This window comes from Pristis pectinata, chromosome 12 (assembly GCF_009764475.1).
Source record: "Pristis pectinata isolate sPriPec2 chromosome 12, sPriPec2.1.pri, whole genome shotgun sequence".
Taxonomy (NCBI): Eukaryota; Metazoa; Chordata; class Chondrichthyes; order Rhinopristiformes; family Pristidae; genus Pristis; species Pristis pectinata.
Genome location: NC_067416.1, coordinates 31466692 through 31480760, shown reverse-complemented (window position 1 = coordinate 31480760; position 14069 = coordinate 31466692). Strand labels below are relative to the sequence as shown.

Below are 14069 nucleotides of genomic sequence, written 5' to 3'. Positions count from 1 at the left end.
GGTGTTCTTTGGCAGAGGGATTGGGGGCAGTTTCATCTGGAGTCAAAGTAGTTTTATCTTCGGTATATTTGATTAGAGCATGCTAACTTCTGATACTGAAAGACAGAAATGTGCTCATCTCAATATTAATATTCTTCAGTTGGTGAGAATGAAAAGTTGACTGATCATGAGAATATGGTCTGGAAATTGTAGTGTGCTGCTGTGGGCATGTGGAATGCTTATTCTGCGGTGGGCTTGTGATTGTTTTGTCACTGCAAACTTTAGCGGAGCCCAAGTGGGCTGCGGGGTGCTCTAGCCTGAACCAAGACCAAGTTCAAAAAGGGAGGGAGGGAGGTTCAGCAGTTGGATGGCCTCATTCGGACCTCCTTGGAGGAGGAGGTTGGTGGGATCAGTTCAGGGCCTCTATCAGCAAGCATGAGAGGGCTAGAGGATCAAAAGTCATAAAGACCAGGGCCACTGTGAGTATTGTCAGTGAAAGATCGAGGAGAAAAGGTCAATGTTATAATTGAGGGCCTGGGAACATGGACCCCAAAGGGTAGAAGATAAGCAATGGACTTACCTTCATAGTGCCCTAGACTGCATCACGCTAGTAAAACCTAGGTATTTCAGTTGGTAGAATGTTACATGGGGACTGATATCATTTGCGCACACTTGACACAAAGATTGTATTCAATGTGCAAGCGGGAGCAAGATTGAGTCAAATTTCCAGAGTGATGCAAAACAAATATGGAAATGATTTATTTTGCTTCACCTGAAGTACATTTACAATATCATAGTGCTGACATATCCAGAAGAAAATTGATTTGGTGCACTGATCTGCCAAAAGTCTGTAGTTGGAGACTACTGAAAATATCCTTTATGTATTAATATCTACATGCATTCCATAATTGCAAAATCATACACCATAGATGGAGACCATATTTGTTGAATGACACTTGTGAAACTTTCCACTGAGTGCATTCAGGTCATAACATGTTAATAAATGAAATAATACTACTTATATTTCTGCAGTTTCATTTTGCAAATTATCTTTAATCCACGTGGACTGTTACTAACACTCCTGTCAATGATACATTTTCTCCCAATCTGCGCTATCAAAGCACTTACTTATTTTGATCGCATATTCATGTCAATGTTCCTTTGTTGATATTAAAATAGCCTTAATTTTTTCAAATGCATAAAATATCAGAGATAGGGTTCTGCAAACCTGCCTTGATTGCCACTGTAAATTGGCATATTCCTGTGGCTTCTGCTGGTCTTATGGCAAACTTGTGGAGAACCCTGATGGAAATACTCCCCTGAATCCTGCAATCCAGTGCTCTTTCTGTTGGAAGGTGGCAAGAAATGATTTCTCTCTTGTGCCTACTGAAAGTCTGCACAAAATTAGTTTGGGGATTTTCAACCTAGTTAAGAATCATTAGCCTACAATTCGTACTGGTGCAGTAGGGAGTTCATTTCCAAGGTTATAATTGAAGGGATAAAGTTGAAAAAATTTTACCCTGCAGTTAACCCTTGTCATATCAAACTGAGGAGTACCTGACACTGACAATGAGGAAGAAAAATCTATTAACTGGCACCACCATCCAGTACTTCTCCTTACTGTGAACAGCTACTTCCACTTTATCTTAATGCCTACAAGTCCTCAAAATAATGCATCATCTCCAATCCTTGTGTACTACATAGAAAAAAATTTCATCAGGAGTCTTTCACTAATTATTAGCAAGTCAGAGGGAAAATTTTATGTTTATCAATTTTATGTTTATCAATGTTTTTAAATCTACTCTTGGAATAGCTTGCTGTGTTGTACAACTGATTACAAAGAATACAGAACAACTTAAGACAACACTAGTTGACCCACATCTGTTGCCTGGAATCATCCCTTGCAGTCCCCCAGTATTGTTTTTTTTAAAAACTTAATCTGGATGTAAAAGGCAAAATCTTACTTGCTCAAGACTCCTGGAGAGCAACAAAAGAACTTGTGATGAGCCATTGAGCAAAAAGCCTTATCCCCAGTCTTGCAGGCTTTCAAAACTGAGGGATCTTTCAATATCTTTTAGACATTTCTGACACACATTAAAATTGAAGTAAATAATTTTTAAAAATTACTGTATTTGAAAAGCTAAGGAAACATAAAAGCTTAACTAAAAAAACATTAATACAACTTTAATCAATTGATAAAATTAAATTCTTTTTGCTTTAATATTCACAGCATTAAAACCCCAAATGAAATGGGGTCACAGATCCTGTGCTAGCATGTGAGAGCCAATTCCCCATGGAGCCCATGGACAGAACATGTAGACAGATGCAGCACCATCTGTCAGTCAACAAGTTCAGGTGGTCCATACTTGACAAGGCATGCACAAAACGTCTGGTCTTATTGCCATTTCAGCAGCTAAAATTCTTTTCGGATCAACTGGCATTCGCCAGTGAGGCCCAGCATATCACTTAGAGTATTAGTTGTTGTTAGTTATCATCTTCATAATTATCAAGGAAGTTTGTTACGATGCAGTTAATGTGACGTAACTATGCAGTTAATGTGAGCTTCAGAGTCTTTCAGAAAGCTCAGATGAAACTTGCTCAAAATTACCTGAATGATCATGTGAACTATATACATTTCATATCATCTATTCTCTAATTTAGCCATTTCTTCAAAGAACTCGAGTACATTTGTCAGACAGAAATTATTACATGTTGCCTGCAAAGTTTCTGTTCAGTGTTGATCCCTGGATATTGATGAGAATGCTGCTGAATGTGAAGGATATGGGCTTAGACTAAAGACTGTTATTACACAAGCATGAAAGAGGTAGGAGCAAGATGAGACCATATGGCTCCCCAAGCCTTTCAGTCTTCTCCCTGGATTTACTATCAAGTCCATGGATATTCCATAATGACCTAAGCCGAGGGATATGATACATTTTGCATCTTGCCCCCTTAGCTTCAGGTCAACTATAGATGACAGATTCAGTAGGTCTCATTCATCTGAATGTAGCCAAAAATCACTAAACAAAAAGTTAAGTGAAAGTAGGTGTTTTTGGCTTTTAAGACCATAAGATCATAGGAAACAGGATCACAAGTAGGCCATTTGGTCCCTCACAGCTGCTCTGCCATTCAATACGATCAAGGCTGATGCAACTTTGCTCAAGTCCACTTTTCCAGCCAATCTCCATAATTCTACCTCAGCTTTGAATGTTTTCAAATATTCAGCCTCCACCACTTTCTGACACAAAGAATTCCAAAGACAGTCTTTTGAGAGAAGAAATCTCTTCTCATCTCATTTTTTAATAAGCATCCTCTTATTTTGAGATGTCGTCCTCTGGTCCTAGACTCCATGCAGGGAAATATCCACTTAGCACTTATCCTATCAAGCCCCCTAAAAATCTTACATATTTCAATAAGATCATTTTTCATTCTTCTGAATTACAATGAGTACAGACCCAACCTGTTCAAACCCTCCCCACAAGGCAGTCCCTCCATATCCTGGATAATCCTAGTTAACATTCTCTGAATTGCCCCTTTAAATTAGGGGATCAGACTGTGCATAGCACTCATGGTGTGTTCTAGGTCTTTGTACAGTTATAGTATGAATTTCCTACATTTATGACAACCCCCTTGAAATAAACACCAGCATTGCATTGGTCTTCACGATGACTCATGTATGAGGACCCCCAAATCCCTTTGTTGTAGCTGCCTGCAGTTTTTCTCCATTTAAATTACAATCTGTTTTATCATTCTTCCTTCCAAAGTGAATAGCTTCACATTTTCCAAAATTATATTCAACTTGTCAATTTTTTGCTCACTTGCTTAATCCATCAATGGCTCTCTGTAAACCATTTGTATTTTCCTCATAGCTTGCCTGCTCCCCTACATTTGTATGATCCACAAATAAGACTACATCATATTTGCTTACTTCTCTAATATGTATTCTAAATAACTGCAGTAAAGCACTAATTCCAGTGGCACCCCACTGGGTACAAGTTGCCAACCTGAAAATATTCCCCTAATCGTGCTTCCTGCTAGTTAGCCAATCCTCTATCCGTACCAATATATTACATCCTACACCATGAACTCTCATCTTGTAAAGTAACCTTTTGTGTGGCATATTGTTGAACACTTTTGAATGACAAATGTGTAAACTGATTCTCCTCCAATCATTCTGGCTGATACTTCAGATTTGTCAAACATTGTTTCCCCACTAGGAATTATGTTGACTCTGGTGAATCAAATTATGACTTTGCAAATGTTTTGCTATTACCTCCTTATTGATCGATTCAAATGCATTTCCAATAATAAATGTTAGGCTGACTTGTGTCTAGTTAGTTGTTTTTTTGCCTCCCACCCTTTCCAAATAAGGGTAACACATTGGCAGTTTTCCTATCCTTTAGTAACTCTCCAGAACCCAAGGATTTTTGGAAGATTACAGCCAATGCATCCACTATTGCTGTACCACCCCTTTAAGGAACTTCAATTTTATTTTAATTAGTATTAATATTTTAATTAATTTTACACAGTGTTTTAATCTTTTATTAATATATTTTAATTATTTATTTTTTCAACTCTTCTTCAATGTCTCTGATCACCAGTGCAATCCATCCCATTAGCTTTCAAAGTAAATAAGCATCAGAATATTTTGTCCTTGAAGCACACTTTAACATAATAAATAGTTATAAAATGTGCTGAGCAACAGCTCATTTCATGGTTAGCTATGGACAGCTGCACATGAAGTCTCTGATACAGGCAGAAAACACAATCAATTACCCTCAGTGCGGTTGATAACAAATGGATGCAAGCATCAATCAATGCACTCTGCCAGCAAAACTCCCACACACCACACCTTTTTCCATAAGGAGAATAAGTGTCACTTGGCAGCCTTTCATATTCAAGGACACAACTGAAAATAGCAAGTCAGGAACTAAAATTCAGAATCCTCTCACCACGTGATGGAAAACAAAAACATTGGGAAACAGCATCTTTGTGAATTGTAGGTTTAATTTATTTATTAGCCATTGTCTTTAATATGCATTGTAGTTTTCAGAAATGTCACAGGACAGTATGCTGGTGTGACATTACAGTGATATTCAATGCCTTAGTACCATGCTGACAAGCACACAGTGCTGAAGTATTCATTATGGTAGATGCACCTCATGATTTCAAAGGAGAATTTCAGCCTTCAACCAATTTTAAGAGAACTTTGAAGCAGGTTGCAAAACAACATGGGACATAACTTACTGCTGTGTAGGTGACAGCATAATAAAATTCAGCTATGAATTGAAAATATTCAATTTCCTTGTAAACTGTGCTGGCACAATGGAGGACAAGGCCACAGCCTGTCAGCACACATTTGTGATTGTTTGGGTTCTTCAGCTGCTAAAACCACTGTACATTCAGCCAAGGAAGATATGGAAGAGGCTTTTTGTAATGAGTCTGCAAACTATCTGATTAAATTATAACTTTAAAATAAATTGGGCTTCTGACTCAGTCCATGAGATCATTAAAGTATTTCACCATTTTCAGCATAAACAGGCTAAAAATTCAGTAAATGGCCCAATGTTTTTAATGTGATGTACAACAGAACTGTTGGTGGTACACTGGACAGTGAAGGTTGTCTAAGGTTACAGCAGGATATCGATCACCTGGGAAAGTGGGAAAGGGAATGGCAGATGGAATTTAACTTGGACAAGTGTGACATGACGCAGTTTGGGAAGTTAAACCAGGACAGGACATACACTGTGAATGGCAGGCCTCTGGGGAGTGTTGTTAAACAGAGACCTTGGGACACAAGTGCATAGTTCCCCGAAAATGCAAACACAGGTAGACAGAGTGGTGAGGAAGATGTATGGCATGCTTGGCTTCATCAGTCAAGGCACTAAGTATGAGAGTTGGGACGTCATGTTACAGTTGTACAAAATGTAGGTTAGGCCAGACTTGGAGATTTGTGTGCAGTTCTGGTCACCACACTATAGGAAGAATGTGATTAAACTAGAGAGGGTGCTGAAAAGATTCACAATTATGTTACCTGGATTGGAAGGCTCGAGTTTCAGGAGAGATTGGGTAGGCTATATCTGTTTTCCCTCGAGCAACTGAGGCTGAGAGGTGACATGATAGAGGTATATAAAATTGAAAAGTGTACATAGCCAGCATACATCTCCCATGGTAGGGGAGACTAAAACTAGAGGGCATAGGTTTAAGGTGAGAAGTAGAAGGTTTAAGTGAGATCCGAGGGGTGAATTTTTCACACAAAATAGTTGGTATCCGGAATGAGTTGGCAGAGATGGTGGTGGTGGAGGCAGGAACAGTGACATCACTTAAAAGGCATCTTAACAGGTACTTGAATGAGCAGGGCATAGAGACATATGGAATTAATGCGGGCAAGTGAGTGTTGATAGGCATGCTGGTCAGCATAGATGCAGTGGGCTGAAGGGCCTGTTTCTATGTTGTACAGCTTTGACTCCATCTTGTCCCACTGACAGGAAAGACCCACCAAAGATGATGGCACATTGGTGTACAAGTGGTAGGGAGTCCTCAACATTTTCTCCAAACCACAGAAAATCTCATGGCACCAGGTCAAACATAGGCAAGGAAACCTCTTGATTATCACCTACTGCTCTCCCTCAGCTGATGAATCAGGGCTCCTCCATTCTGAACAACAGGCAGGTAGAGAACAACAGGTAGAGAACTTCAATGCCTACCTCCAACAGTTGAGGCACCACTGACCAAGCTGGGCAAGTTCTGAAGGACATAGCTGCCAGACTGGCTCTGTGATAGGTGGTATATAGCCATGAATGGTGGTGGACAATTAAATAGCCAACAGGTCAGGAGTGGGGATGTCACTGATGATTTCATAATTTTTATTCCCCATTCAGAACTTGTCACCAAATAAAGTGGTCCATGTCTGAACGTTGTCTCAGTCTTGCTGTATCCGGGCATGGCCTGAAATGTAGCAAGTAACATTTGCGCCACAAAATTGTCAGGCAATAATCATCTCCAACAAGACAGAGTCTAATCACCTATCCTTGATATTTAAATGTTACCACCATCAGCAAATTGCTCAACATCAATAAACTGAGGATCACCACTGAGGAAAAGCTCAACTGGACCAGCCACGTGAATACAGTCGCTACATGAGGTCAGAGGCTGGGAAACTTGCAGTGAGTGAATCAGCTCCTGACACCTCAAAGCCTATCCACCATCTGCTAGGTACAAGTCTGGAGTATGATGGAACACCTTCCAACAGACTGGATGAGTGCAGTCCCAACAACTCTAGAAACTCCTCACCATCCAGGGCAAAGCAGCCCACTTGAATAGAACCCCATCAACCACCCAAATATATTCATTCCCTCTACCACCTGGGCACAGTGGCTACATGCTGTCCCATTTACAAAATGTACTGTAATTACTGACCCCAGTTACTTAAACAGCACCTCTCAAAACTGCAACCTCTTCCATTAAGGACAAGTGCAGCAGGTACATGGGAACACCACCACCTGTAGGTTCACCTTCAAGTCACATACCATCTTGATTTGGAAATGTGTCGCAGGTGTTTCATTGTTCGTGAATCTAAATCATAGAACGACCCCCCCCCCCCCAATACAACATTATGTGGGATTAATGTCACCAGAAGGACTGCAGCTGTTCAAAAGTTCACCACCGCTTGCTCAAGGGCAATTAGGAATGGCCAATGAATGCTGGTCTTGCCAATGATCTTCATATCCCAGAAAATGAACAAATGAAAAAGCTTCCGAATTGACAGAGTTCTCTGTGCATATGAAGAGTATGTGCACAAAGGACCCTGGTCACGTTCAAGGATATTTATCCATGTATGTTTTATGATTGACATCATCTCTGCTAAATGCCACTATGTATTTGAGACCTATGAATGGCAAGGATTTGAAACACTGAAGCTGATCTTAAGTGTAATGTTGCGGCCTGGATCAACATTAGCTAAAAGGGCTCAGTCTTACCTCCATCATGCCTGGGGAGTCCAGGTTTCCACCTTCCATAAAAAGAACTTCTTTCCTTAAATTATCATGGTCAATGATGGACTCCCATCAGTGTCTCTCCTGCCAAAATCCTGAGACTCACCATGATCCTCTCAATCACCTTCCTGACTGTCCCCAGCACCTCGTCCGGACCATCCTCCTCCAACACCACCCCTCTGCCACCCTATCCCCTCCCACAATCTTCCTCCACAATAACTCACAACTCCCCTTTCTAAACCCCACCGCCAGTCACCTTCCCCAGATCATCTCATCCCCTTCCCCACTCTTAATCCACACCCCATCATTCTTTCTCAGTGAGATCCACTTACTGAACTCTCTGCAACGTCATGGTTCACTGAGGAAATGCCTTTGTCCATTTCTACGTATAGAGAACCTATTCTACAGACTATCAGAGTCAAGGGCCCTTGCACAAAATTGTTGTGACCCATCAGGTTGCACTGCCTTAACATTCTCTTTTACTCATATCAATGTTTCATGGCTATGCAGTTTATATTCCATTGGCTTTTGAGCAGAAGACCCCAGGCTTAGTGTAACTTAGTTTACAGTGCAAGCTCTTGTATTCCACTGAATAACATGCTGGGATCTTTATCCATGATTTTCTTGATGGAGCAGTAAAAAAAAGGGAAAAAAAAGAGTAAAAAAAGATGCAAATTTTGTTGAACTGTTCTTAGATGTTACAAAACAAGCTATTTGCAAACATTGGCAGCTTTCAACCATCTCTCACTGCATTGGTTTTATTCATGAAGTTGAGTCAGTCTGGGAAAAGATATTTCAAGTGCAATTCCCAATTCACAGCCATAGAGCCACTTGCAAGGAACATTAGCTGCAGATTCCAGATGATTCTCTGACCCATGTTCTCTCTAAGGGTGTTTCCCTTCCTGGGAGCGTGGGACCAAAGAATTACTGCTTCAGAGCACTGAAGTGGTAATTCTTAGATACTGTAATACTGCAGCATGAATGGAAACAGCAGATTATGGGTAGATTTCCCATTCATAATTGCCACAACATTTGTTTTGACAGAGGCTCTGGAGAGTTTAAAATATGATCTTCAAACAGAAATTGAATTTATCCCAAAAATCTCTGTGTAAAAAAAATGATGAATTTGTTCATGAATTTTAAAACACTTAAAAACTAAAACACCACATAACATCCTGTCTTCTGAAGTCAAATAACAAGATTGCCATTTGGACTACATATAGCATTTACAGTTCAAATTACTTATGGTCCCATCCTTTCTGCAAATCTAAGCAGAAAGATTTCTTGGTAGGCCAAAGGTATTATATGAATATAGTCTGCTGTTATTCAATATTCATGGTAGTTTTTGGACAATGGTGGGAAACTTAAAAAATAACATGCTTAATTTAAATATAACATGAAAAATTACCTAAAGTAGTTAAATTAAACATATACTGAATAACTACCAATCCGGTTCAGCATCATAGGTGGAGTCTACCTCACCCTGCTGATGGGCTATCTATACACAATGCAAGTTGTCCAGGTGTGCAAGCAAGATCCTTCATGGAAATGCTATGGTTTCAAATTTCCCCACTTTTCCCACTGCTGTCGATCATCCATGCTCAACTATTGTATCCAGCATTTAATAAGGGCAACACCCATCAGGCACACTAATTTGCCTTAACGTGGCTTCACAAATCAGGAGATGCTCTACTGGTGACATTGGCTTGTCACACTTGCCCGTTTTTTTTTAAAAAAGAGGCCATATGTTAAGAGCAGACTCAAGAACCACTTTACTGGCACTTTGACTGGAACTTAGCAAAATTGGTATCAGTGCCCAAAAACTCAGTGTAATCAAGTACCTACCAAAATATTCTTCTCAACTACCCAAGCAATGTTGCCAGAATACTCTTTGGGTCATGAAGTGTTAGCCCTTTCCTCATTAAGCCACAACTTACTTTTTGGGAAGGTAGCTTAATCATTTACATCTTACCATCTATTGACAGAACACTAAACTAGATGCTTCAGACTGCTTGAAAGTACATTTTTCTGTTTCACGGATGTTATTATTCCAAGCAAGTCCATGATGCTCTGCAGGATAAGTTTAACAATAGTACCAGAGGACACAGCACGTTAAAAACAGAAAACACTAGGATTTGAAACACTTATTTCAAGTCAGGTGGCTGAAGTCTCAAGTCAATCAAATGAAGTGTCAGTAAGGAATCAAGCACTGTCACTGCAATTCCAAGTACAGCTTGTGGATTCATTCAACAGGTTCTATGCCAACATTTTATTGTACTCTACAGAAGCTAATCCCTGCTGGTAACACCTTACTCTGTTGCAACCTGTTCCAGAGGGGAAAATGTGGACTTGACAAGATATTAGCACAGGCTATTAAAGTAACTACCTTTTTTTGCGCATAAAACCACAAATGTCGCATAAATAGCTTCTCCTTTTGAAGTAGGAAGAATTCAGTGTAAACCATCATCAGGGGTTTGCAGCAGGTAGTAAGCTGCCAGGTGGCACCCCTTTTCAGGCTTTATTTTGATATGAAGATTGTCCCAATAATTCTTCCACAGACACCAAGTGCCCCTAATGATACCTCAATATTCCAATTTATTACTTCACAACACAGAGAATTTCAACCTTCAACCTCTCTGGACTGTTTTGCTCTCAGTGTTTTCAAATATATGAAATTGTCAACACTTCCATAATATAACGGAAACTTCCTACGCAAAATAGGAATGTGTCAGGATGAATTCCATCTGTCATTTCATTAATAGAATTGCACACTTCTTAGTTCTATTTGTGCAGCACATTGAGCATAATTCTCAGCACACACCAGAAACATCAACAACTTTGACAAAACTGTGGGTTGATTGCTCTCTGCAGCAATTCAGTGATGACAGAAAGGAAAACCTAAACAACCAATCTCAGCAATATGGAGTAGCTTCATTCTCCATAAATTAGTTCAATTTGCAGACAAAATATCATTCTACCAGGAAGTTTATCCTAGGATTTAATATTTTGTTTTAAATCTCATTGTGAGGAGCAAGAAAGAATTCATTTAATTTCCAACTGCGTTGAAAAGCAGAAATTAAAATTTCAGAAAACATGGCATATTATTCAAAGCATTTCCTAACCAGAGTTAGTTAAACCCAACATGATGCATTTATAATCTTAATAGTCTTAATTAGCATCAAAGACACAAGATATTTATGACACTTACCTTTGAGCATTGCTCTGCCTGTGGGTATCCCCGAAGGACTCAGAAGCGTGTTCCTTGTCCCAGTGACCGCAGTTGCTTCTAGCAGAGCGCCAGCCACGTGGTCAGAAACAGTGGTCCTGTACAAGGTGGCACGTATCTTAGGCACGGAACCATCGGCACATAGTTTGAGGTAAGTTCCACTTCCCGGGCTTCTGTTGTTGACCGTTGAAGCCAAGATCTTTCTCAAAGGATGCAGAAGGTAATCGTGTGATTCTACTGCCCCTGGTCCTCTCAGTGTATACTGAATCTGCAAAATAAATTGCATCAATGGATCGCTGCAGAATCTTAATGGACATTTTGATTGTTAAATAAAACTGAAGGCACCGAAAAACAGACATAATTACTGATGATTGTTTTTTGAAAAAAAAGCTAAAAGGGTATGAAAAGACTTCAGTAAAAGTGTCTCTCTGTTACTCTGACATAACCATCTTACAGATCTAATAAAATATGTAATTTTTTGTTGCATGCCATAACAATTACACACCAACAATAGCATATAATCCTTTCAACTATTTAGTACCCTTTTTGTTACATTTTCCTCAGAGCTTTTCCATCTCATGTTTTTAAAACCTTGGAAAATTAGATACAAGATGCACAGGTCATTAACACTGGAGTACAGTGGAGACTTATAATAGAAATGCTTTCAAATAGATCTCTACCAGTTTCCACAAAGTATTGAAGTTTTACTCTCTTCCGATTTTTCAATGAGATTCTTAACTTAGAGTCAAGACTGAACAATCTAAACCCTTGCCCTTTTATTTCTCTGGGTAACTCTGTAGGGCAACATTTTTGAATCATGTCCAAAGGCTGAAAGCAAAAATCTTAGCAATTCGTTTATAGAAAGTATTTTTTCAGTGCCAAATACTACATTTGATTTGAGTTGGAAGTTTGGCTAAAGAGATTAAGTATTGCTAAGAGAGAGCATGTTTTTGCTCACGTGATCATGTAAAAGTCACAAATGTATGAACTGCCAATAAAACCATGGGTACATGATTCCAGAAGAAGTCATACTGTTTAATTATTTCACTGTTTTGTTTCTGAAATCCGTCGGGAAAATTATATGATCATGACAGGTTCAAACTAGTACTAAACAAGAATGATGTACTATTTTAGCATATCCCGATTGTGCTGTTCATACCATCAGATATGATTTCTTTGTTGTTTATCCCTACATCTTATGCATTTCCCATCTAAGAATATTCAATGGGGGCAAGCAAGTTGTAGAGCAGGTTAACAAACTGTGCTAAGAAGGATGGCGAAATAACAGAGTATGCCCTTTCATTCTGAAATTAGTTTTAATCCAACAGGCTAATGGAATAAAATTCTCCCCAGTTCCAAATGTACAGAATCCAAGTTTTAAAAAAAAGTAGGAATTATCAACTCATTAACTACCCATGCCATTTCACAGATCCGTGAAGGAGCCTGGTGTGGAAATCCCTGATCCCATTGAAGGTATTTTTTATTGGATGGAGTTTGACAGGGGAAATGAAGATTCACACTGCTTCCAGCCTGCACAGTGTCCATTGTGATGCTCATCTGATAACTGGAAAAAGATACCATCATCCAAAACTTGCATCTTGGTCAGTGCAAGAATGCACCTTGGAGAAAAAAAAATTGCTTTGTGTAAAGGCAATTGGTATTTAATCATTTGCAAAACAGATTCAGCAATTCCTCCATGCATGAAAATCCTGAGTCTTGCAGAAGGAAGTGTTCAGTGCCACCTGTTCTTTGTATTGTTGATAGTTATTTTCATTATTACTGTGTACATTCTCAATTAACGCTGCAGTCATAGTGGGAAGAAAATGCTATTAACTCTCACAAAACCTGCCATCATCTTAATCACACATTGAGCTAACAGCTTTCCATAAAACCACCACAAATGACTCATTAATTATAAAACCAAAGCCTAAAATTCAAACAAGCTTTTCTTACTGTGGCAAGGAATGAGATTGCATTAAATTAACAAACTGCCTTAATGAACTGAGGTAAATAAAATAATTAGCACTGAGATCAAGCCAACAACAACTGCCAATTATACATTTAATTTCAATGTCCAATTAACCAGGGTGATATACTAAGAAATGCAATAAATTAAAACACTGTTCTTTGCTTCTAGCTTCAAAAAAAAACAGTCCTGATGTTTGGGATGCAACATCTTCTCTCTACATTTGTTGAATGTGCTACCTGGTTTTAGGCATGTTCAAGTCACACTGTTGGGAGAAGTGTACAAGTACTTGGTTTCCTTTCTATATGTTGTGTAACACCTGTATGCCAGATTCCACAAAATCACATTCACAACAAACATTTGATCAGTTATGTCATTATATCATCAGGTATATCAGATACAGTAAAAAATATAAATGATTATATGCCCAAAGTAGAAAACTGCTCTTACTGTGGCATTAACGACTATTATCCTGACAATTTTAAGGTGTCACAGTTAGGCTTTTGTGAAAATGATACAAATGTTAATTCATATAATGGGGATATTTTTCCTTTAGTTCGAAGTTGTGATGCATTGTTTGACTAGAATAAGGGTTCTGATTGGGAGATTAGGAAGTAGAAATTATGAAGATCGCCATTTCTGGCTGTTCTGGATTTGTTTGGAGTTAGAAAAACAAGTTAATTACAATAACATCTAATATGAAATTGAGCAGAAACTTATTTGTCCAGAGAGTTAAGAATATGGAACTTGTTACCATATGGTGTGGTTTGAGATGACTGAAAGGGGAAGCTAGATAAGGGTATGAAGGAAGAAAGGCACTGAACGATATGCTGATAGAGTTAGACAAAAAATTGTTGAAGGATTCTCTTTAAAACATAAGATGAAGCACAGACCAGTTGAGCTA

The 14069-nt window shown here is 38.9% G+C and overlaps 1 protein-coding gene across 5 annotated transcripts in view; it reads right to left on the bottom strand.

Annotated features, from left to right (window-relative positions):
* Nucleotides 1-14069, bottom strand: part of plce1 (phospholipase C, epsilon 1) — a 269332-nt gene that overhangs the window by 129841 nt on the left and 125422 nt on the right. For all 5 annotated transcript variants that reach the window (XM_052027250.1, XM_052027251.1, XM_052027253.1 and 2 more), the window contains exon 2: nt 11182-11467. In XM_052027250.1, coding sequence (XP_051883210.1) covers nt 11182-11467 — 286 coding nt within the window. The remainder of the gene's footprint in view (nt 1-11181; nt 11468-14069) is intronic.